Genomic DNA, 26439 nt, shown 5'->3' on the forward strand with positions numbered 1-26439 from the left:
CAGGGTGGGCATTTATTACAGTTTCCACAAGGTCACGTTTGTGACTATCATAACCAATACGTTCGATGAGCTGCTGCTCTACACAGGTACATCTGTGGTCAGGATCAAAGCCACATCAGGGGCTGTAAGCCCAGGTCTCTGGCAGCAGCTCTACCAGCTGCTCCATTTTGCTGATATCCTCTGATTAATTGTATCAGTTCAGGTATTTTGTTCTTGGTATCATAATATGTATCATCATGCCAAATTTATTTATGTGTTAAAAAAGAGAAATTACAAGCAATATTATTGTCACTTACACCAATAAATTGTGTAGTGGAATCGAATCTGCCATGCCAGTCTAGATCCCTGGCTTGAAAAGCCTTGTTGAGCTGTACCTATCAGTCACCTGTGCGAGCTACACATGGTGGCTTCATGGTAATTTCCGCTCATTAAAGGGACTGTGCAAGATCCCGACTTTATTCATATCAATAAAGTGATCAAATCTCTGATTTAACTGGGATGGGCGTCTTCATTCATGTAAACGTTTTTGCCCATGACAAATAACCGGCAGGTTTTTTCCAGCATTTCTCCCACTATGTCTGGTGTACGGGGGCCAGAGGCGCTTCAGTCCTTCCCTGTATACTGCATTGGCATCAGAAAGGAGCAGGACTCGGAGTCACTAGCACGTGCAGCCTGTTTGGTAAATACCAACAGAGCATCGATTTGCATAGCTAGTCCTGGTGGCTGCTGAAAGAAGCAACCTGCCAACCCCAACTCAGAGTGAGTGCCAAGTCTTGGGCATCTATGTCAGACAATATTGCGACTCGTCGCAGTCAAAGAACGCTCCGTCTTAAGGCATGTCAGGCAGCAGCTCCTGGTTCAGGGTTGCAAATTTCCTCCCACTCAAATGAGCGGAGTGGTAGAGGGTGCTACAGAAGTATGCACATGTGCCTGAAGCAACGCCTGGTTCAGGGTTGCAATTCCTCCCACTCGGTTGAACGTAGTGATGGAGATGGTGCTAAAATACATGCACACATGCCTGAGGCAGCTCCTGGTTCAGGTTGCATAAGTCCTCCCATCAGGATGTATGAAGGATGAAGATGGAGCCATATATATTATGCCTCCTGTCACGAATGCATACACAGGCACTTCAAGTCACATGCCTGCAGCTGCCTTGGTTCAAGGTTTGCATTGCCTCCCATCCAAAAGACTATGGGAGATGGTGTCGCAAAACATGCTTGGTACAGAAGCATGCACAGACAATTTGAGGATACGGATCATAACACCTGGTTCAGGTGCAATTACTACCACTCTAAAAGAGTGTCAAAGGTTAGTATGGATAAACTCCAAACAGGAATCCGAATATGACTGTGCCGGGATCCCATGCTTAATGCATAATGTACGACAATCGCATGAGGGAAAGCGGTGTGCTTTGCCTCTAAAATTGCTGCTCCGTCGTGGACGGACTAGCCACTACAAGAGAAGTTGGCCAGCAGCATCAATGCTCTAATGGAAATAACAAACATGTGGACAGAGTCTGCTAATGAAGTTTCGCTGAAGCTCCAGCAAAGGTAAGGGATCTGGAGTTAAATACGCTGGTAAGTTACAGGTAACTAAGTTACAGAGATAGGTTGAATGTTAGGTCTTTATTCTCTGGAGCGCAGAAGGTTGAGGGGGGACTTGATAGAGGTCTTTAAAATGATGAGAGGGTTAAGACAGAGTTGATGTGGACAAGCTTTTTCCTTTGAGAATAGGGAGGATTCAAACAAGAGGACATGACTTCAGAATTAAGGGACAGAAGTTTAGGGGTAATATGAAGGGGAACTTCTTTACTCAGAGAGTGGTAGCGGTGTGGAATGAGCTTCCAGTGGAAGTGGCGGAGGCAGGTTCATTGGTATCATTTAAAAATAAATTGGATAGGCAATGGATGAGAAGGGAATGGAGGGTTATGGTATGAGTGCAGGCAGGTGGGACTAAGGGGAAAAAAAATTTGTTCGGCACGGACTTGTAGGGCCGAGATGGCCTGTTTCCGTGCTGTAATTGTTATATGGTTATATGGTTATAAGTAGGTCTCGTTATTTACCTCCATGAACTCCGAAAAGGTAATATCGATTTGTTCGCAGCTCAACTCAATCAGCAGTTACCAAAGTCTGTAGACCCAGGGGCAGTAGCGGTAGATGCATTCTCGCTACACCAGGGATGAATGTCTTGCTAATGAACCAGCAAGACTCCGCCTCAGGCATTTTGGTAATGCCTGACTGGCCTAGGCAGTCATGATTCCCACTCATGTTGGGAATAAGAACAGAGCCTTTAATGGCTGTTCCCAATTGCAGAAATCTTCTGGTTCACTTCGTGATAGGGGAGGACCACCCACTGCATGGTCGAATCAAATCTTTGATTCAGAGTCTGAGAAGACCTTACCTGGGCGCGGACCATCTGGTCATACGTTGGTCATGATCACTGAGGCCTGGAGAGATAGTACCAAGAAATAGTGCATCCCCCATATCATTAGTAGGAAGTGTTCTGTTTACAGTCCAACATACGTATGACACGACACGTATAACAGATGTTTTTGCAATTCCTCGCTAAACTAATTTTTACGAGGGATAGAGTTTGTGCCAGTAGTGCCTTGTCGTCATACTTGTTGCTGCCATCGGAACATCACTCTGTTGGATCTCACCCACTGAAAGCCAGATTTATGAAACGTATCTTCAACTCAAAATCTCCCAGGCCCAGCGACTCAGAAATATGGGATGTTGACATTGTGCTGACGCTGTTTCGCCGATGGGCTCCAACTACATCCATGTCCTTGGTCAAACTCACTTACAAAGTAGTTATGCTCATGTCGCTGGTTACAGCGCAACGGATCCAGTCGTTGCATAAGCTACGACTGGAGAAGATGGTTACATATGTAGGCAAAATAACATTTTATGTTATGACTTAGTCAAGCAGAGCTGACCAGGGGCATCAGGTTTCAAACCAGAGGTTTTGGCATACCCTATGGACATAGAAAATAGGTGCAGGAGGAGGCCATTCGGCCCTTCGCGCTGCACCGCTATTCATTGTGATCAGGGCTGATCGTCCCCAAGCAATAACCCGTGCCTGCCTTCTACCCATATCCCTTGACTCCACTAGCCCCTAGAGCTCTATCTAACTCTCTCTTAAATCCATCCAGTGATTTGGCCTCCACTGCCCTCTGTGGCAGGGAATTCCATAAATTCACAACTCTCTGGGAGAATTTTTTTTTTCTCACCTCAGTCTTTAATCCCCTTTATTCTAAGACTGTGGCCCCTGGTTCTGGACTCACCCAACATTGGGAACATTTTTCCTGCATCTAGCTTGTCCAGCCCTTTTATAATTGTATATGTTTCTGTAAGATAACCCCTCATCCTTCTAAACTCCAGTGAATACAAGCCTAGTCTTTTCAATCTTTCCTCATATGACAGTCCCGCCATCCCAGGGATTAATCTCGTGAACCTACGCTGCACTGCCTCAATCACAAGGATGTCCTTCCTCAAATTAGGAGACCAAAACTGTACACAATACTCCAGATGTGGTCTCACCAGAGCCCTATACAACTGCAGAAGAACCTCTCTACTCCTATACTGAAATCCTCTTGTTATGAAGGCCAACATACCATTAGCTTTCTTCAATGCCTGCTGATCCTGCACGCCAACTTTCAGTGACCGGTGTACAAGGACACCCAGGTCTCGCTGTACCTCCCCCTTACCTAACCTAACCCCGTTGAGATAATAATCTGCCCCCTTGTTTTTGCCACCAAAGTGGATAACCTCACATTTATCTATATTATACTGCATCTGCCATGCATCTGCCCACTCACTCAACCTGTCCAGGTCACCCTGCAACCTCCTAATATCCTCTTCACAGTTCACACTGCCACCCAGCTTTGTGTCATCCGCAAACTTGCTTGTGTTGCTCCTAATTCCCTCTTCCAAATCATTAATATATATGGTAAACACTTGCGGCCCCAACACCGAGCCTTGTGGCACTCCACTTGCCACTGCCTGCCATTCTGAAAAGGACCATTCACTCCTACTCTTTGCGTTGGAAACTTAATGTTAAAGTTAACTCTAAGAAATGCAAAGATGAAAGGTTACAACATTAATCAATGATGATTTATTTCAACTCCACAAGTAACAATTGCATCATGAGAATATAAAAATGCTGTAGGTGCAAGGAATTGTTGAAACATTTGGTTTTACTCAAAAGGCATTCAATGTCCAACTTGTACGATAGACTCACCACTGACCCACAAGCTTTTTCATTTTGTGTCTGTGCCTATCTGAGTAAAGCCAGATACATGGTATTGGCACAGCATAAAATAGCACAGAATTCCCTCCTGCACTCCACACAGACAGCACCTAAAATCAGATTGATCCCATGTCTTCCGCACTGGGACACAGTGGCTCTATAAGCTGTGCCACTGTGCTGCACCTTCGGTTGTGTGTGGTCACACATCTACAACAGTATGTTAAGGTCACCAAGAGCCTTAGAGGCGTTGAACTAGCTATGTTAGTTACATAAAACCTCATAAAAAGGTATCAGTACAGACCACCTCGAGGTGGTTAAAACGGGGTCTGGCTTGTGCAGAAGTGAACACTGACAGTCTCAAATCTCACTCCACCAGGGCTGCAACAACATCAGCAGCAAGGGTTATGGACGTTCCGCTGGACCACATCCTAGTGGCTACAGGATGTTCAAACGAACTAACCTTTCCAATCATTTCATAACTAACCCATTGCCAGACCGGGGGTATTTCCCAATTCTATTTTAGGTTCTGTTTTATAGTTTCCTCCTGGATGAAAGGGGTTACTATTATTATTATTTGTACATTTGAAAGCATCAGCATGTTGTAAATCTATGTCATGTCTGAATGCTTTTTTAATGTTCACTCATCTGTGGTCAACTGATGCAGTTGTGTGTGTGTGGACTCGTGTTCGTGGCATGAAATCACAGAGCTTTAAAATCTTCACGTAGTCACTCACGTGACTCCGAAGTAAAATAGTAAGATTAAACGAGTACTTACAAGTTTGAAGTTTGATCTTTATTTTATGAGGAGTTACGATGAGGGATTACGTGCCCTCCGCTTCCAACCCTCATATCGTAAAGATTATCTGGTAGTTCTAGTCTTCTCTAATCTTACTATGTTCAGGTCAACAACTGTTATCTGTGATTTCACACCGCTATTTTGAAGATTGCCGCGCATGCGTGCTGACAGCCTTCTTCACGTAATCGCTCATCGTAACTCCTCATAAAATAAAGATCAAACTTCAAACTGGTAAGTTCTCGTTTAATCTTACTACTTTAGATGATCAGCCATGATCATATTGGATAGCGGTGCTATCTCGAAGGGCCGAATGGCCTACTCCTGCACCTATTTTCTGTTTCTATTTCTTCCTCATATCTTGCAGTATGAATCTCCGATATCACATTAAAATAAAAATTAAATAAGAATTGTCATACCAAGAGTGTTTGAAGTTGCCATGTAAGCAGTGGTGCTGGTGCTTTGATGGTGTATCTTGGTGGGACAGATTAATTTGCCATTGCAGGGACCACAGCAGTTTCAAAGTACTGTTTTTGAGGGAACACTCTTTCTAAGACAGTAACACAAGCTGCCTTTCATTATACTTGTACAGCAATTCATTGCAAAAGGATTTGAGTATAGGAGCAGGGAGGTTCTACTGCTTGTACAGGGTTTGGTGACCCAGCACTAATGGAGCATGCGTACAGTTTTGGTCTCCAAATCTGTTAAACATTATTGCCATAAAGGGAATCTTGACGGTTCACAAACCCTGGGATGGCAGGACTGTTTACGAAGAAAGACTGGATAGACTTGGTTTACTCACTCTATAATTAGGATTTGAGAGGGGATCAAAACTTACAAAATGCTAAGGGGTTGGACAGTAGAGGGTGATTATCCCGTATGTTAGGGAAGTCCAGGAAAGTTTCACAGCTTAATGAAAAGGGGAAATCCTTTAAATTCAGAAGAACTTTTTTCAATTTGTGATATGTAGAAACAAAGTTATAAAACACGACATGGGAAGGAATATGAATGAGAACAACGCCACATTTCATATTGTCATGGCCCTTGGGCTACGCAGCGGGGGTATACAGTTGCTGCAGGTACGGGAGTGAGTTGCATGATCAGCCAGAGACCCAGAATGGCGATGCCGGCTCGACCGAATGGCCTACTCCTCACCTATGGAGTATTTTCTATGTTTTCTATACCCCGGAGTGGTGTACCTGTGTTAAATTCTTGATTTACAAACCCTGAATACATTTTACGAGATGACTCATTCCACTCAGCTGTTAATTGCCAAAATGATGCTAATTCAGTCAGGGTGATTATGTAGGTTGAAAGGAAAGTTTGCATGAATGAAAGGGAATTAAAATTCAGCAGAATTTGTGATATGTAGAAACAAGTTATAAACACGACATGGGAAGGAATATGAATGAGAACAACGACATTTCATAATGTCACGGCATGGGTACGCAGCGGTACAGTTGCTGCCTTACAGTGCTTGCAGCGCCAGAGACCCAGCTTCGATCCCGACTACAGGTACTGTCTGTATGGAGTTTTTATGTTCTCCCCGTGACCATGTGGATTTTCTTCGAGATCTTCAGTTTCCTCCCACACTCCAAAGATTTACAGGTGGATTGTAGGTAAATTGGATTGGTATATGTAAAAATAGTCCCGAGTGTGTGTAGAATAGTGTTATTGTGCAGTGAACGCTGGTTGGCGCAGACCCAGTGGGACGAAGGGCATGTGTCCATGCTGTATCTCTAACTAAAGAAATCTACGCATAGGAGTAACAGAGTGATAACACAAAATCTGGACCCATTCCAAGAGAGTTACATGAAAGAACATGGTGATAATTACAATGAAAAACTAACCATAATTACTTGCCACTTATTTTTGAACTGAACATGAAAATACCAGTGTATTAGGAGAACTAAAGTGAAGCCATGTCTCAACTTAATGGATTTAATAATAAAAATAAAAGGGGGACATAATGAAGTTTGGACGATCAAACATGCTCCAGAACTTGACTTTGCCTATCCAAATGATTCAAAGAAATAGGGTGGCTGCAGTCTGCACAAGTTCCTAGTGCATCCCATCATAATTTCCCAATGTGCTCTAGGATCAAGATCATTATATTTGGATTACAAATTTATAAAAGTAATTACATTATTGGAGCTGGATGGATAGCGTAAACCAGTTTAATCTGGCTATTTAACGTGAGTAGTGGCTGAACACTATTATGAGTGCGACAGTAAGTAAGCACTTGGAAAAGCATGCACACAGTTCGGGTCTTAAAAAGGGAAGGATATCATCTTTTCATTAAAAAATAATTTGAAAATAAACATGGACAAGGATTAAATGTGTAATAAAAGAGGACCCAACATCACAATAATGAATTCCAAAATGAAGCAAATTTACAAGAAAGATGATCACACTAGAGCTGTAAGGAAGAGGAGGAAAGGATTTATATAAATGCAAGGCAAAACTCAGACAACAGGGAGAGTTAAAATAGTGAAAAAGATATAAAACAGCAGGAGTATAACAGAAAAAAAATTATATGACACAGCATTGAAACAACACAATGTTTCAAGAAGATCCCAAGGGAAATAATGATAAATGGGAATGTGCCCCCATTCAAAACAGATTCAGGCATGACTGCAATGGTCAATAAGTGCAGAGCAAAACTAATTATATGAGTAATTTGTACCCATTTTCACATTAACAGCAAACAGATATAATGCCAGTGGTGCAAGAAAGCATAACATAGGCCAGTGGGAGGCTGTTCATAGACGTTTAAATCAATGTAATGGTTTAAATAATACATTTTGGAACATAACACTTTTCCAGGACAATGGCTTCCATTCCAATGTATAGAAATGATTGAGAGAGTTAGTGGCAGATGTATTAATGAAAATTCCAAGGCATTCATTTCAGGGAATTATACAGAAAAAGTTCTGAAATTTGCAAATGTAATTTCATTATTGAAGACTGGGAGGTAATATGCAATGGTGGTCTGACAATATTGTTTGTCACTTTCAATCACGCCTCAGTCATTTGTTACACATCTGAATATGACATTAAACAAGGTGAAGGCCATTTTTGCAATGCTATTTAGAGGAATCATAATCTCCGCAACAAACATTAACTGCTCAGGATAAGGGTTGTAAATGTCCCTTTTTTACATCTGAATCGTTTATCTACCAAGAGAAGGGTAAATACAAAGATGAAAAATGGATGAATAATGAAGTATGGTTTCCACTAGCCAGACGGCTTGATGATAAGATTAATCTGAGAAGGAAATAACTGGAAAATAAATTAACGTATTAGAATAGGGTTCTCAAAGTTCGGACTTTTAACGCCAGAAATTGAACAAACATCCTAGGAAGATATTAAAAGCAAATAGGGAAATTGGGTTAGAACAGGTATTCCTTATAAAGTTCGGTTCAGTTTAGTTTATTATCACGTGTATCAAGGTACACCTTTGGCACAGTAAAACTTTGAATTAGAAACGGTCATATATATGTGCAGGTTAACAATAATGCCATGATGTCAGAGGAATAAATTCCTGGGCATTAACACCTTGGATGACCTAGGTGCCAAAACATCCTTCATGATAATTCTCAACACCAGTGTCCTGCAAGGATGCTTTCTCAGCTTCTTACTTTAGTCCCTTCTCCTAGTTTACTTCTCCGTGGATTGTCACCTTGTCGTGGTGGAGAAGCTTGTGTGGACTTGAGATCCTGAGAGCGATGCCGTCTGGAGCTATGCTCCTGGTAATGCCACCCATGGTGGTAAGGTCGAAGGGGAGGACTCTGACAAAGAGCAATGCAACCAGGACCTACATGGTGGAAGAGGCGGAGGATGAATGCTGATGTTAGTGGAGCGTCAGAATGGTTGGAAAGGCAGATGAAGGCTGCAGCCGAGTCTTGGACTCCATGCCACTGGATCCTGACCCAGATCTGTCAAGGACCATGGGGTGGGTGCCTGTGCACCAGTCTCCCCACGTTAAACAAAGTCACGCACAGGCGTCCTCCAGGCATTCTCCATATAGCACACTGGAGGGGTGAAGGAAAACACCAAATGCAAACCTCCACTGCCTTGTGGCTATTACCTTATTCAGGAAAGGTGAAGACTGGATCCGGCGGAATACCCGGAGGAGACCACCATTTGGCGGTCCAACGGGTAGGAAGGTGGACCCTGCAAAGCGTCGTGGGGCGTAATTAGGGCACAATGTTCACGTAGAACACTGGTGGCCATCCACTGCATCCTGACCTATCGCCAGCCGTCTTGACCATATCTTGCCACTGGATCCAGATAGGTCGGGACGAGAGAGTGAGGTTGACGATTTGTGCAACTCTCCCTCACTTTAATCCAAGTCAAGCGCAAGTCATGACTTCAGGACTCATATCGCCCAACTGGGCGAAGCAAGATCAGCACAGGAGCACATGCAGCTGAGATGAAGCGCACCGCAAAACCTCAGAGGAAATGCGCTGCTCGCAAGGCTCGAGCCGCTTCAACTTCTACTCCAGCACGCGCCCAACTGTGTCCCATATGCGGGCGAGCCTTCCAGGCCCGGATCGATCTCACCGGTCACCTCCGGACCCACAAACAAAAACATTGAAGTCATGGTCTTCTACAACTACGAAGGACGAACAACAACAACACCAACAACAACAACAACAACAACGTTAGTCCCTAGACGCACATGACTTTATGGTCAAATTCTGCTCTTATTCAATTAACAAGTTTACAGATATCATTGCAGAGGTCCAGATCTCAATCAATGAAGAGACGGATTACAGGAAGGAGATAGCGAGCTTACTAACATGGTGTCAAAACAACAGCCTATCGCTCACTGCCAATAAGATGAAGGAGCTAGTTATTGACGTCAGGAAGCAAGGTGGTATGCATGGCCCAGTCAGCATCAATGGTGCAGAAGTGGAGACGGTGCTCACAAAACATCTTCACAGCTTCCCCAGCGGGTACAGCATCTTGTTGCTATCAATTCGAGCAAGAAGTTAAGGATTACTTCATGAGGAATGGGGCAAGTAAATGGTGAAGGAGAACGGAGAAGCAGAAAAGGTGGAGAAACAGTAATGTGGCCATACAATTCAGAACACCATTCTGACTGGGTCTCGACTGATTTCAACCAGACCTATTCAATCTCCATGTTGCACATTAGTCATGTTTCTTTAATCATCACACATCTTCCTTTATTCAAAACAGTACAATGAAATCCACATAATGCACATTTCAAACCCATTTTATAAAAACCCATTGACCTAGTATATGAGGGCATGAAATTACAGTGTAAAATGTGGGAGGTAATTAGGTAAATATGTAATTGAATATTGGCTGACTATAATTAGTGCAGTGAAGTAATGGAGAGGTCATGGTTTGTGCAATTAATTAAGCTTTTGTTGGAATAATATTGATGGACAAAAAACTGATGTTACTGAATGTGCATAAACGTTATAAGGCTGCTCAACCACTGAGCACTGACACAAAGCATGTACTCTCCACCACTGCACTCACACACGTTTCCTCAATTCCCTGTTGTCTGAACCTGGTGACAGTAGAAGCTTGAGAAATCAAAGGGATGTCTGCCAAGTGGCAAGATGTTAAAAATGAGATGGGAAGCGCTGGAGCGAAGGCAAAGCTGGCAGGAAGAGGGAACCTTGATTAATGAATAGTGAGGCAAGGAAATGTCAAATACAAGCAGCTGTGATCATGCCTGTCCCACAAGGAGTGCAAGGGATGCAGGAATACACCTTAGAAGGAAATCGGAGAGCAAACAGCGCGATGACTTGTGATATCCTCGGATGCAAGCTAAAGGAGAATCCTAGAAGTTTAGTAAGAGCAAAATGGTAGCTAGGAAGGAAGCAGGGCCTCTTTAGGGCCAGTGTAGTAATCTATGTTTGAAGCCGTGGAAGATGGGCAAGGTCATTAATGAATATTTCTGGCCTGTAATGACCTTTGCAGAAGCATACAATTTGTGGTGGGTGTATGGAACGAGCTGCCAGAGGATATTGTTGAGGCATGTTATCACAATGTTTAAAATATATTTGGGCAAGTACATGGATAGGATACGTTTAGGGGGATATGGGCCAAATGCTGGCAGGTAGGACTAATGCCAATGGGGCATGTTAGTTGGTGTGGGAATGTTGGACCGAAGGGCCTGTTTCCATGCTATATAATTCTGACATGGAAGCTGCTGAGTTAGAGAAAGAGAAAAATGATATCCTGAAACATATTGACATTATACAAGGGGTACAGTTGGCAGTCTTAAACCACATAAAGCTGGATAAATCCAAGGCACCCGATCAGATGTATCCTACGACATTATGGGAAGCAAGGGAAGAGATTTCCCTATCTTCATTAGTCAAGGGTGAGGCCCAGAAGACTGGAGAATGGCTTTTGTTTTGCCTTTATTTCTGAAGGGCTGATAGAACGAACCAGGAAACTGCAGGTCAGTGTGCCTTCCATCAGAGATGGGAAAGCCATTGAAAGGGATTCTGAGAGATAGGATTTATTTGCATTAGGAAAGGCAAAGACAGATTAGGAATAGTTAACATAAATTTTGTGTGTGGGAGATTCTGAAAACGAGTTGCATGAACATGAATTGCAACCCATGGTTTCAGAATGTGGAGATGTGATAACATTGTTGACTTTAAAATTATAAAGTTACCTCATCGGGTAAATGCAGTGAAACCACATAATGTAAAGTGGACATGTGATATTCTTTTCACAAAAGACTATTACTGTGTCAATAAGAGCCTTCGAGAATAACACTGATAACTTAATGTCAAATATTCCATTCCACAAATGCTTTACCAACTGGGATGCTACTTTATATTGACTTCTATCCTGCACCACACTTACACCTTCCCGCCAAAAGCAACACCAGCACACCCTTTGAATGAAGAAATGAACAGCATGGTATATTTCTTCAGAAGACATCAGCAGGGATAAGTTTATCTGATAAAGTTATGTCAAAACAAAACAAAGATCGTTGACGATGAGGTACAGGTCATCTAGATCTAACAATGCTGGCATATTATTAAAGGGCCGAATGGCCTGCTGCCAGGTTGGCCCACAACTATTCAGGATAATGCACTAACAAAAAAACTATACAGCTGCTTTGGGAAGCAGGAACGGTTATACATCAGTGACATCACGAGTGTAGCTCTGCAGTGATAGAATTTATATGTCCTTAATAAAATCATTGGTTATTCTTCATAATATTGTTTGTAAATAATCATTAGCAAATAAACTGAACCAAAAAAAGTATTCAATTACATATATCTTACAATATTTTGATCCCTTCACAGGCACCACATATTTCATTACACAATTTGAAATATTTGTTTTCATTATTCAGGACGGTTGAAATATTTCTGCAGTCCTTTGACAGGGAAAATAACATCCTTTTGATGTAACATGCACCAGTGACTCTGTTTTGAACAGTAAAGCCACAATCAGAACATGTCCATCCCAATTTCCTCTCAACTCTGCTGCAGATTATGTGGTAACTACCACTAAAATTAGGTGTCATTCATATGGGCCACTTTTCCTGTGCAGAGGAGGATTTGAGACCAATGGTTAACCATTCTCGAACAGCTCCATATTGCATTATTTTTAGAAGAATATTGACATAAGCCAATTCTAACTGCTGAGGAAAGCAAGTTATTTCTAACCATTAACTATTTGACCTTCGGAATAATCACCTCATTTCAGTATGTATGGACATTCTCGAAGTCAGCTCCATATTGCATTAATATTTTTCAGAAGACAAGACAATATGTGACATAAAAAATGCCAATTCCCTAACTGCTGAGGAAGGCAGCATAGTTTTTATTTCTAACAGCCATTAACTATTTGCTTGGTCAATGACCTTCGGAATAATCACCTCATTTCGAGCCTATGTATCATGGCTGACACAAGGGCCACATTCTAACTACGGCATTCCCTTTAGGCAGGCCAGGTTCCGGCATTCTGGCAGGCAGGTTTGCCACTGCGACACAGGTGGTTTTAAACTAAATAAAGGGTGGGGTGTCAAATGGGATAGTCAAGGACGGAGTAAAAGGGAAAGGGAGTAAAGGGATAGTTAATAACCCCAGAATTAACGGGAAAGAAAGCTCACAAAGGGATAGGTGAGTATGGCCAAGTGTAATAGGGATCGATGTGAAAGGTGAGATGCGTAAGAAATAAAAACGTATTGTATTTGAATGCGCAAAGTATAAGCAGATGCGCTTGAGGCTCAGTTAGAGGTTGGTAGATGTGACATTGTGGGGATTACCGAGACGTGGCTGCAGGAGGATCGGGCCTGGGAACTTAATATTCAGGGTTATAAATCCTATAGAAAGGACAGGCTGGTGGTCAGAGGAGGGGGCGTAGTTCTTCTGGTGAGGAATGGAATTCAGTCCCTTGCGAGGGAAGACAAAGGGACTGACGAAGTAGAGTCTCTGTGGATTGAGTTGAGGAATTGCAAAGGCAAGAAGACACTAATTGGTGTTATCTACAGGCCCCCAAATAGTAGCCCGGATGTAGGGTGTAAGTTACAGCAGGAGTTAAAACTGGCATGTAACAAAGTTAATGCCACTGTCGTGATGGGGGATTTCAATATGCAGGTAGACCGGGAAAATCAGGTTGGTTCAGGGCCCCAAGAAAGATAATTTGTAGAGTGCCTCTGAGATGGATTCTTAGAGCAGCTTGTAATGGAGCCGACCAGAGAAAAGGCAATTCTGGATTTAGTGTTGTCCAATGAACCAGATATGATAAGAGAACTCGAGGTAAAGGAATCGGTTGGAGGTAGTGATCACAATATGATTAGTTTTAATCTGCAATTTGAGAAGGAGAAGGTTAAATCGGAAATGTGTGTGACGGTGATGCAGTTGAACAAAGGGGACTATGAAGGCATGAGAGAGGAGCTGGCCAAGGTAGACTGGAAAGGGATACTAGCAGGAATGACGGTGGAACAGCAATGGCAGGAATTTCTGGGCATAATCAGGAAGACGCAGGATCATTTCATTCCAAAAAGAAAGAAAGATTCTAAGGGGAGTAGGAGGCAACCGTGGCTGACAAGACAAGTTAGGGATAGAATAAAACTACAAGAAAAGCAGCAAAGATTAGCCGGAAGCCAGAGGATAGTGAAACTTTCATAGGACATAGGAGATTATTATCTCAATGAGGTTAGGTTAGGTTAAGGGGGAGGTGCAGCGAGACCTGGGCGTCCTTGTGCACCGGTCACTGGAAGTTGGCTTACAGGTACAACAGGCAGTGAAGAAAGCTAATGAAATGTTGGCCTTCATAACAAGAGGATTTCAGGATAGGAGTAAAGAGGTTCTTCTGCAGTTGTATAGGGCTCTGGTGAGACCACATCTGGAGTATTGTGTACAGTTTTGGACTCCTAATTTGAGGAAGGATATCCGTGTGATTGAGGCAGTGCAGCGTAGGTTCACGAGATTGATCCCTGGGATGGCGGGACTGTCATATGTGGAAAGATTGAAAAGACTAGGCTTGTATTCACTGGAGTTTAGAAGGATGAGGGGGTATCTTATAGAAACATATAAAATTATAAAAGCCCTGGGCAAGCAAGATGCAGGAAAAATGTTCCCAATGTTGGGCGAGTCCAGAACCAGGGGCCAGTCTTAGAATAAAGAGGGAGGCCATTTTAGACTGAGGTGAGAAAAAACTTTTTCACCCAGAGAGTTGTGAATTTGTGGAATTCCCTGCCACAAATAGCAGTGAAGGCCATGTCACTGGATGGATTTAAGAGAGAGTTAGATAGCGTAGGTGCTAGTGGAGGCAAGGGTTATGAGGTGAAGACAGGCATGGGTTATTGATAGGGGACGATCAGCCATAATCACAATGAATGGTGGTGCTGGCTCGAAGGGCTGAATGGCCTCCTCCTGCACCTATTTTCTATGTTTCTATGTCACCTGCTGTCGTTTTTCCACTGTATTGTCTGTTTTGCCACCCAGTCCTTAAACTTAAATATCCAATCCCTTGTTACCCCCTCTGTTGTTGGAGTATTTACGATCTGTAAAAAATACCACAGTAATATCCATTTATTTTTATGATGCGCTCTTTTAAAAAAGATACAGCATGCAAAGAGGCCCTTTGGCTCATTGAGTCTATGCTGACCATTATTCACATGTTCACACTAGTTCTATGTTACCCCACTTTCTTATTTATTCCCTGCACACAAGGGGAACTTTACAGTGGCCAAGTAACCTACAAACCTACACATCTTTGCATGACGGGAAGAAATGGGGGGCCATTTAGGACTGAGATGAAGAAAAAAGCTTTTCACCCAGAGAGTTGTGAATTTTCTGCCACAGAAGGCGGTGAAGGCCAATTCACTGGATGTTTTCAAGAGCGAGTTAGATTTAGCTCTTAGGGCTAAGGGAATCAGGGAATATGGGGAAAAAGCAGGAATGGGGTACTGATTTTAGATGATCAGCCATGATCATATTGAATGGCGGTGCTAGCTTGAAGGGCCAAATGGCCTACTCCTGCACCTATGACACCGGAGCAGCCGAATGAAACCCCACACAATCACAGGGAGAAAGTGCAAACTCAACACAGGTCAGCACCCAAGGTCAGGAACGAACCTGAGTCTCTTGCGCTGTGATGCTGCAGATCTACCAGCTCTGTAACAGTGCCACCCTTGTAAAACGTATTTTTAACTTCTATTAAGATAAAACATTCCATCCCCACCTTGTCGTGTAATTTTGGAGCTGCTGTGCTGTTCCCTTTCGATACATTATCTGTCCAGCCAATAATACCAAAACTGGCATTTGCGATTGAGAATCAACAAAATGCAGGACAGAAAAGACCTTTCAGCCTAATCTCCAGCACCAGACCCATTTAAAAAAAAACGTTTTGCCTGCTTGCACGTCCCAAGTACTACCTAACCTTCATCTAATATTTGTTGATCGACCATATTCCATGACTTATTCAAAAATGTTCCAGATTCCATCAATTCTGAGCTTTTTCTAAAAAATCATCAATTCCAAATGATTTATTCTTTTTAATTGATCTCATTATTGATCCACCTGCTGGAAGAAGAAACCTTTTCTCTATAAACTCCAATAAAATTAATTTTAATCTTATATAATCTCTTAACTTGTTCTGTTATTAAGAGAACAGTACTCTTTTCCTGAAGTAGACCATAAGATCATGTGATAAGAGTAGAATTAGGCCATTCGGCCCATCATGTCATCTCTGCCTGGCTAATCTATCTCTCCCTCCTAACCCCATTCTCCTGCCTTCTCCCCATAACCTCTGACACCCGCATCATGGATAAATTGGACCAGAATTCTTCACTAATGAGCATCGTGAAACTGTTAACACTATAATAATTAGTTCCAAACCTTTTTTTTAAGTATGGAGCACAGAATTGTCCAGAACACAACCCTAACCAATACCAACTTCCTTCAACTATTATTTCCTATGAAAAAAAGGTACTTTTGTTTCGTGTTGTGTATCGCCATTTTTAGATACATTTAAGTAATAGTGTATAAATAGATCATTTTATGATAATTCATTTTACCCTTAGTTTATAACAAATGCACATATAAACAACAGAAAATTATGTCTTACTTCACTCCAATTGCCCACGGTCCAGTTTGAAGGACAAAGAATATCTCTGTTGCATGGCATTTGACTCCTTGATTTCAGAAGTTGTTTACATTCTGAATTGGGAAGTGCCTGCTCGTCGGTCCCCACGGTGCGAATACAGAGAACAGTGCGTTTCTTGATCCCAGCATTCCCACATGATGCTGAGCATTCCTGCCACTCACCAGTCCACCACCTGTTAAAATTGAGAAGATGAAAAAATACCTTTTGCCAAAGCTCAAAGATCCAGTTTATCATTGTTCTTAAGGCCATAAGTGATAGGAGCAGAATTAGGTCATTCAGCCCAACACGTCTACTCCACCATTCAATCATGGCTGATCTCTCTCCCTCCTCACCCCATTCTCCTGCCTTCTCGTCATAACACCCATATCATTCAAGAATCTATCTCTGCCTTAAAAATATCCAATGACTTGGTCTCCACAGTCCTCTGTGGCAAAGAATTCCACATCTTCACTTATGTTGAGAGATGATTTGTTCTAAACTGGTTTTGAATTTGAACTTAAAAGTGGGAATATTCCCTGTGGCTTTTTCAAAGATCTGCCATAGAATGGGTAGTTGATCCAAACCCAACTAGTCACAAATACGATAGGAATATTGCAGCATAGCATTACTGCTGAGAATCGATTGGAGGACATTCCATCAGGTGGTGGAGAGTGTTAGTGTAGGGAAACTGATTGAGTTTTCACTTAAGGAAAGTCGAGAGGCCTGGATGTCCAAGGTAGAGGAGAGGCGATGGGGACATAGAAATTGAAACCTATTGAAGTACTGAATAGTGTGTGAGGTCCTGGATGCAGGTCTGAAGGGACAAGATAGAATTGGGGTATTTGTGTTCATCCTGGCTGAATTGAAGAGGCTAGGACTTCAAAATGGGGTAAAAGCTTCAGGGTTGCTGGGAGATTTGGTCAATTTGGAATTGCTCTCTGCAGAGCTGAGACAAGCTGCGAAGAGATGCCTGTGTGTCTGGAGCTTAGATACAATTTGCAAGCAAAGAATGAGAACATCTGCAGACCCTGTCAATTAGGTGCAAAATGCATAGAATGGATATACACCTTGTAATTAGTTGTAAATAATGTTGCAGAGTTCTGCTTTGCCAAGTGTTGATTGGATGACGCATTCATTGGATGACGCATTGAGCCTTGTCTAGGTTTCCTGTAGATCAGGGTAAATGTTTCTAAGTTGGCTTCCTTACGAAGTCCGTTTTGAATACAATGTATTACACTGCTGCATTATTGGGTTAAGGAACTGTCTGTTATGAATGGGGTTAATCGATATCTGTAATTAGATTATTAAGAGACCACCCCCACGTGGTTCGGCCCCTCGAGGTCCCCAGACATATAAAAGTCTGCTACCACGAGGTCCAGTCGATCTTCTGGGAGAGCGCTTAGGACTGCGTGAACTTCTGGACTGTCTCTGTCTGAGCGAGGGCTTAAACAGGCAGATACGGGATATGAACCATCGGTGGGATAGGTAAAGTTGTTGAACTGTAACACGCTTTTGTTAAAATAAAATTTAATTGTTTAAAGTGCTTGATTCAGTGTTTTTACTAAAACTAGACTGGGGGGAAGCTAAGAAACGCGCAATTTACAGTTGGAGAAGAGTTCCGTTGGGTAGGAGCAGCAAGAATCAATGGGTCTGCCAGGGCAGTCCTGTTTGTGGAGTTTAGTACGAGATAGAAACTGCAGTATGGGGCAGGGGGACTATAATGTTGGAGGCAGTGTCATAAAGTCATAGAGAGATACAGTGTGGAAACAGGCCCTTTGGCCCAACTTGCCCACACCGGCCAACAATGTCCCAGCATCACTAATCCGACTTCCCTGCACTTGGTCCATATCCCTCCAACCCATGTACCTGTGGAGGGGATATTGCCAGAGATAATGAGATTGGTCATGGCCTGAGAGATGGTGGCCTGCTGAGCATCCAAATTGAGATTGGAGTGGGTTAGAGGAATGGAGAAGTCAAGATGGTTAATGTTACACCAGGAATTGGAAATATAAAGGTCCAAAGAGGGTAGAAGATCAGCAAGGGGTCCATGACGAGAAGGAATATGAGACATTTTTTATTTCATGGAATGAGTTCCAGATAATCATGTTCCAGATGATCTTAAGGGGTTGGACAGGCTAGATGCAGGAAGATTGCTCCCGATGTTGGGGAAATCCAGAACAAGGGGTCACAAGGGGGAAATCTTTTAGGACCGAGAGTGGTGAATCTCTGGAATTCTCTGCCACGGAAGGTAGTTGAGGCCAGTTCATTGGCTATATTTAAGAGGGAGTTAGATGTGACCCTTGTGGCTAAAGGGATCAGGGGTATGAAGAGAAGGCAGGTACAGGATACTGAGTTGGATGATCAGCCATGATCATATTGAATGGCGGTGCAGGCTCGAAGGGCCGAATGGCCTACTCCTGCACTTATTTTCTATGTTTCTATGTTTCTATGCCACCTTCAAATACACCACTAAATTGTAAAATTTACCTGGGCAGTTCTGTTTTGTACCTCTTGTATGCAAGTGTATTTGCATCCAGCTTATATACAACATATTCAGTTCAGTTCACAATAAATCAGTAATAAAGCAGTAATTACCTGGAAGGGCAATCCATTTCATTGCATTTTTGTTGTTTGTCATCAGGACGAGTCCGTGCATTGCAGAACCTGTCTTCCACAACTCTGGGTGTCTTTTCCACACATCGAACAATTTGTCGTTGAACTCCTGAGATTGTAAGAAGTATTTTTGCATTAATTTCTGCAGTGCTGCACCAAATCCAAGGACTTCAGTTGTGCTCTTCGTGAAAACTACTGAACAAGCAACTGACGGATTGCAATTGCGAATCTAAATGATCAATCTTTTCGAGAAGCAATGTTATAGGCACACTGGTTTGAATTCTGGCATTTTGAATTGCCCCAGTGTTTTAGAGTCATAGGGTCATAGTATGAAAACAAGTCCTTTGACCAAACTTACACAAAATTGCTGGAGAAACTCAGCAGGTGCAGCAGCATCTATGGAGCGAAGGAAATAGGCGACGTTTCGGGCCGAAACCCTTCTTCAGACTGATGGGGGGTGGGGGGGGGGGGGGGAAGGAAAAAAGGGGAGGAGGAGGAGCCCGAGGGCGGGCGGATGGGAGGGTGGGAGGAGACAGCTAGAGGGTTAAGGAAGGGGAGGAGACAGCAAGGGCTAGCAAAATTGGGAGAATTCAATGTTAATGCCATCCGGACGCAAGGTCCCCAGGCGGAATATGAGGTGCTGTTCCTCCAATTTCCGCTGTTGCTCACTCTGGCAATGGAGGAGACCCAGGACAGAGAGGTCGGATTGGGAATGGGAGGGGGAGTTGAAGTGCTGAGCCACCGGCAGGTCAGGTTGGTTATTGCGGACTGAGCGGAGGTGTTCGGCGAAACGATCGCCCAACCTACGCTTAGTCTCCCCGATGTAAATCAGCTGACACCTAGAGCACCTAGAGCAGAGGATGCAGTAGTTGAGGTTGGAGGAGATGCAGGTGAACCTTTGACGACCGAGATGCCCTATCTATACTAGTCCCATTTGGTCGTGTTTGGCCAATATCCCTCTAAATCCTTCCTGTTCACACACTTGTCAAAAATTATTTTAAATGTTGTTATAGTATCTGCCTTGACTACCTCCTCTGCAGCACATTCCATACTCACTACCCTTTGTGTTAAACATTTGCCCCTCTGGTTCCTATTAAAGATCCTACTGTCATATTTGTTAACCATCTTTGCTATCTACGATACCACTTTAGTGCCATCACAAACGTAACTGTATTCATGCATGGCACATCTGATTTGTTTGGATAGCACGCAAAACAAAGCTTTTAACTATACCAGGGTACAGGTGACAATAATAAGCCTAAACTTAAACTTGTTCCCAGCTGCCTATACCTGGCCATGCATCCTTCCTTTTCCTGACTAGACCCGCAATTTTTCTCATCATCCAGGCTTCCTTCCTCTCAGCAGTCTTGCCCTTCACTCTGACGGGAACCTACCTTCCTCTTTAACCTATAGCAACTATATCCGGTAACATTCAGGCACCAGTCCCTCCCTCGTTTAGCTATGTTTCTGTAGCGGCTAAAACGTCCCATTTGAATGTACCTACGTAGGCCCTGGTTTGATCCGTCTTACTCATCTGGCCTCGTGGTTGAAATAAATCTAATTTAATTCAACAATACATCCTCACTACGGGCCATGATTCTGCCTATCCTGTCCACTGAACCTGCTTCATCAGCTTCCTTACCGACTTCCAGCCTCTCACCTGCATCAGTCCTGTACTGGATCCCATACCCCGTAGATCCTGTTTTATCTCTTCATCTTTATTGACTGTTATTTGTATTACCTGGTGGAAGGTAGAGGCTCAACTATTTAAATGCAATAGCAGACAAGTGTTGATGAAACACACAGAAGGACATTCATGGTGGTGATCTTAAAAACATGGAATGTTTCCTTTGTGTTTTAGACAATAGACAATCGACAATAAGTGCAGGAGTAGGCCATTTGGCCCTTCGAGCCAGCACCGCCATTCAATGTGATCATGGCTGATCATCCCCAATCAGTACTCCGTTCCTGCCTTCTCCCCATATCTCCTGACTCCGCTATTTTTAAAAGCCCTATCTAGCTCTCTCTTAAAAGCATCCAGAGAACCTGCCTCCACCGCCCTCTGAGGCAGAGAATAGAAACATAGAAAATAGGTGCAGGAGTAGGCCATTCGGCCCTTCGAGCCTGCACTGCCATTCAATATGATCATGGCTGATCATCCAAATCAATATCCCATACCTGCCTTCTCTCCATACCCCCTGATCCCTTTAGTCACAAGGGCCACATCTAACCCTCTTAAATCTAGCCAATGAACTGGCCTCAACTACCTTCTGTGGCAGAAAATTCCACAGATTCACCACCCTCTGTGTAAAAAATGATTTTCTCATCTCGGTCCTAAAAGACTTCCCATTATACTTAAACTGTGTCCCCTTGTTCTGGACTTCCCCAACATCGGGAATAATCTTCCTGCATCTAGCCGGTCAAACCCCTTAAGAATTTTGTAAGTTTCTATAAGATCCCCCCTCAATCTTCTAAATTCGAGCGTGTAATTCCACTTTCACCACTGTGAGAAAAAGTGTTTCCTCGTCTCCGTTCTAAATGGCTTACTTTTCCAACAATTAGCGAGAGCAGATTGCATAGGTCCAGAGAGACAACAGACTACGAAGGCCCAGAGAGGCAGCGGAACTTTGTCATGTCTACTGTGACTCTTACAAACTTCTACAGGTGTATCATAGAAAGCATACTGTCGGGTTGCATGGCACCTTGGTTTTGGAACAGCTCAGCCCAAGACCGCACAAAATCACCGACAGTTGCAGATGCATCCCAGTCCATCACATAGACCAGACTCCCCAGCATTGATTCCATTTACATTGCACTGTTGCAGTGTAAATGGAAAAACAGTCAACATAATCAAAGGTCTTTCCCAACCCGGTCATTCCTACTTCTCCCTGCTCCTTTTGGGCAGGTCGAAAGTGTGTAATTTCAGACAGAGTAAAGTGTGTGATATTAACAAAATGCTGAAATTGCTCAGCTGATCAAGGGCACTGGCATCTGCCAAGAGAGAAACAGTTAATGCTTCAGTTCTTAATTGTCCTAAAACATTAACCGTGTTTCTCTCTCCATCGATAAGCGATCGGCCCTCAGGACAGAGATTAAAATAAATATCGTCACCCAAAGATTGTAAACCTCTTCACATGAAAGGGTTGTAAATTGCTGTTGCCGTGGAAATTCAAGAGAAAGATCAATAGTTTTTTTTATCTTAAGGGAATCAAGGAATAATGGTATGGTGCAAGAAAGTGGTGCGGAGGTAAAACATCATCCTTAATCTTATTGAGTGGTGGACTAGGGAATGTTCTATTTCTGGAGACAAAATAAACTGCAGCTGCTGGTTTACCAAACAAGATACAAGGTGCTGGAGTCCCTCAGTGGGTCATATAGCCTACCTAGCAAACATGGATTGATGACATTTTGGGTCAAAACTATCCTTCAGACTGATCAATTTCTGCTTCTAACCTGACTGATATGAATGCTACATGATATTCTGAGCATTTTTTTTTTTTTAATTTCAGATTTCCAGCATCAATAATCTTTGAGCTTTTGTAAAATGTTTTGAACGCTTAGAATTCTACTGTTAAATGGAATCCAGAGGTTAACAGTGGTGACATTGCCTGCAAACTGTGGATCACAATTTGGAGAAAAACTTTAAGATGAGGATAATCTGAATCTATTGTTTGGTTTAGCCAACAAGTGGCCAAAATGGAATTCAATCTGGAGAACTGTAAGCTAATTTGAAGAAGTGCACAAAATAAGGGAATGCACAATAAATGGGATAACATGGAATATTGTGGAAGAACAGGGGGATCCTTTAATGAATAGGGTTGTTTAAATGGCACATTAGATGTCTTCCTTTATTAATCAAGGCACAGAATATAGGAGCAAAGAGGTTGTACTGCAACAGTACACAACACCAATTACACCACAGATTAAATGCACATTCAAGTATCTTGTGCACATCCATGTATCCTTTTTTAATCTAAGATAATAAACTTCAGAAGAATGGTATGTCTATCAGCTCTTTAATGTTACTATTTTAGAAGGCAAATAACAAGGATTGAATTACCATCATATACCTGCTATTAATGAAAAGCCACAATTAGCTAAAATTTCTATACCCTGAGAATAAAAAGAAATATTTAGATTAGATTAGATTAGATTAGATTCGTTTATTGTCATTCAGACCATTCGGTCTGAACGAAATTCTGTTTCCCTGCAGTCATACATAATTTAAAAAAAAAGACAAAACACATAGTCAACACAAATTTAACATCCACCACAGTGAGTTCACCAAACACCTCCTCACTGTGGTGGAAGGCAAAATCTTAAAGTCTCTGGCTCCTCCCTCTTTGTTCTCCCTCTGCGCCGAGGCGACGGTTCGAACTCCGCGGGTGGTCGCTGCCTCGCCACAGCTCAGAGGCCGAGTCAGGTCTCCGCTGCCGCTGCCGCCGCCGCCGCCGCCGCCACAGCTCCAGGGCCGAGCCAGGTCTCCGCTGCCGCTGCCGCCGCCGCCGCCGCCGCCACAGCCACAGCCACAGCCCCGGTGCCGGGCCAGGTCTCCGCCGCTGCTGCCGCTGCCGCTGCCACCACCACAGCTCCAGCCGGGTCAGGTCTCCGCTGCTGCTGCCGCTGCCGCCGCCGCCCGCCACAGCTCCAGCTTTTCTTGACCAAATGTGTAGTTTAGTTAAGGTATCAAGCTGTTTGCTGGTTCAGCAGTATGGCCTCTAGGATTTTATAATAACTATTAAGGATCATTTTCATTTAATGCCTCCAGGTTAAATTTGAAATGGGGCAAGTTGCAGGATGCAATCATGATCAATCTCTGGAGATGCACCTTGAGGTGTTGCCTCAGGGAGCTTTATGTGAATCAGAAGTGTTATGACCTAACAACAGCTGCATCATGTTTATTTAAATCCACTGCTGTTTGAACACTCTTTGCTTCTAGCAAAGTATACTTTGTGTTTGTGATTCTGTTCTCCAATCCCAACAATGCAATCAAGATATGAGGTTGGTAGAGAGCAGTTATAGAGTCATCGAGTGATACAGTGTGGAAACAGGCCCTTCAGCCCAACTTGCTAAACATATCCTAGCTACACTAGGCCTACCTGCCTGCGTTTGGTCCATATCCCTCCAAACCTGTCCTATCCATGTAGGTATGTTGTACCTACATGGATCACAGCTTTTATGAAAATGGCCATAACTTGTTTAATACTTGAGATATGAAAGTGAATTAGGTGTCAAATTAAACTTCTTTTTATGCTTTATCTGATGGGATAAATTGCAGACTTGATTTTTAAAATCTCAAAATTTTGTAACATTGCTAATCCATGTGCCTGTCTAAATGTTTCTTAAACGTCGTGATAGTTTATTAAATATTGGGATACTCCATGCCTCAACTACCCCCTCTGGCAGCTCGTTCCATACACCATCACCTTTTGTGTGAAAAAGTTACCCCTCAGATTCTTATTAAATCTTTTCTCCTTCACCTTAAACCTATGTCCTCTGGTCCTCGATTCATGTACTGAGGGCAAGAGTCTCTGTGCGTCTACCCGATCTGTTCCTCTCATGATCGTATCCACCTCTATAAGGTCAAGTCGTCAAGTTTATTCGTCACATACACATATACAAGATGTGCAGTGAAATGTAAAGTGGCAATGCTCGCGGACTTTGTGCAAAAAACAAATAAACAAACAAATTACAAACAGAATCACATATTCTTTTACATATTAAATATTGTGGACGGAAGGAAAAGGGGAAAAAAACAGCAATTAAAACAAAACACAGTAGAACGGTACAGTAAAGTTAGTCCCTGGTGAGATAGGAATTTGCAGTCCTAATGGCCTCTGGGAAGAAACATAGAAACATAGAAAATAGGTGCTGGAGTAGGCCATTCGGCCCTTCAAGCCTGCGCCGCCATTTGATATGATCATGGCTGATCATCCAACTCAGTACCCCATCCCTGCCTTCTCTCCATACCCCCTGATCCCTTTAGCCACAAAGGCTACATCTAACTCCCTCTTAAATATAGCCAATGAACTGGCTACAACTACTTTCTGTGGCAGAGAGTTCCAGAGATTCACCACTCTCTGTGTAAAAAATGATTTTCTCATCTCGGTCCTAAAAGACTTCCCTCTAATCCTTAAACTGTGACCCCTAGTTCTGGACTTCCCCAACATCGGGAATAATCTTCCTGCATCTAGCCTGTCCAACCCCCTTAAGAATTTTGTAAGTTTCTATAAGATCCCCCCTCAATCTTCTAAATTATATAGTGTGTACAAGCCGAGTCTATCCAGTCTTTCTTCGTATGAAACTCCTGCCATCCCAGGGATCAGTCTGGTGAAGAAACTCTTTCTCAACCTCTCCGTTCTCACAGCATGGCAACGGAAACATTTGCCTGACCGTAGCAGCTGGAACAGTCCGTTGCAGGGGTGGAAGGGGTCTCCCATAATCTTATTAGCTCTGGAGTTGCACCTCCTGATGTATAGTTCCTGCAGAGAAGCGAGTGAAGTTCCCATAGTGCCGAATGCACTACTCTCTGCAGAGCCTTCTTGTCCTGGGCAGAGCAATTCCCAAACCAGATTGTGATATTTCCGGACAAGATGCTTTCCACAGCCGTTGAGTAGAAGCACTGGAGGATCCTCGGAGACACTCTGAATTTCCTCAATTGCCTGAGGTGGTAAAGGTGCTGCCTTGCCTTACTCACGAGTGCTGCAGCGTGTGATGTCCATGTCATATCCTCAGAGATGTGGACTCCCAGATATTTAAAACAGTTCACCCTATCCACAGTATCCCCATTTATCCTCAATGGAGTGTACGTCCTCGGATGATGTGCCCTCCTAAAGTCCATGATCAGCTCCTTCGTTTTTTTGATATTCAAGAGGAGGCTGTTATCCTGGCACCAGAGTGTTAGATCAGCCACCTCCTCCCGGTAGGCCTTCTCATCGTTGTCTGAGATCAGGCCCACCACCACAGTGTCATCAGCAAACTTGATTATCGAGTTGGAGCTGAACCTAGCCACACAGTCATGTGTGTACAGGGAGTACAGTATGATATGCTGTGAAACATACTTCCTTCTGGATAAAAAGTTAAACGGATGTAGCGATTACCTGTCTGAGTATTTCTCCCCATAATTTGCATCACAAATCATGCCTCATCCTCCTGTGCTCCCAGGAATAGTCCCAGCT

General features: G+C 43.1%; 1 protein-coding gene across 1 annotated transcript in view; it reads right to left on the minus strand.

Moving 5' to 3' along the window:
• The window catches only part of LOC129693306 (A disintegrin and metalloproteinase with thrombospondin motifs 12-like), a 548000-nt gene that overhangs the window by 106379 nt on the left and 415182 nt on the right, over positions 1-26439 (minus strand). Inside the window, exons 17-18 of the mRNA XM_055632162.1 lie at positions 19244-19370; positions 16631-16841 (exon numbers count right to left, since the gene is read on the minus strand). Of these exons, the coding sequence (XP_055488137.1) occupies positions 16631-16841; positions 19244-19370 (338 nt within the window). The remainder of the gene's footprint in view (positions 1-16630; positions 16842-19243; positions 19371-26439) is intronic.

This window comes from Leucoraja erinacea, chromosome 1, assembly GCF_028641065.1.
Source record: "Leucoraja erinacea ecotype New England chromosome 1, Leri_hhj_1, whole genome shotgun sequence".
Taxonomy (NCBI): domain Eukaryota; kingdom Metazoa; phylum Chordata; class Chondrichthyes; order Rajiformes; family Rajidae; genus Leucoraja; species Leucoraja erinaceus.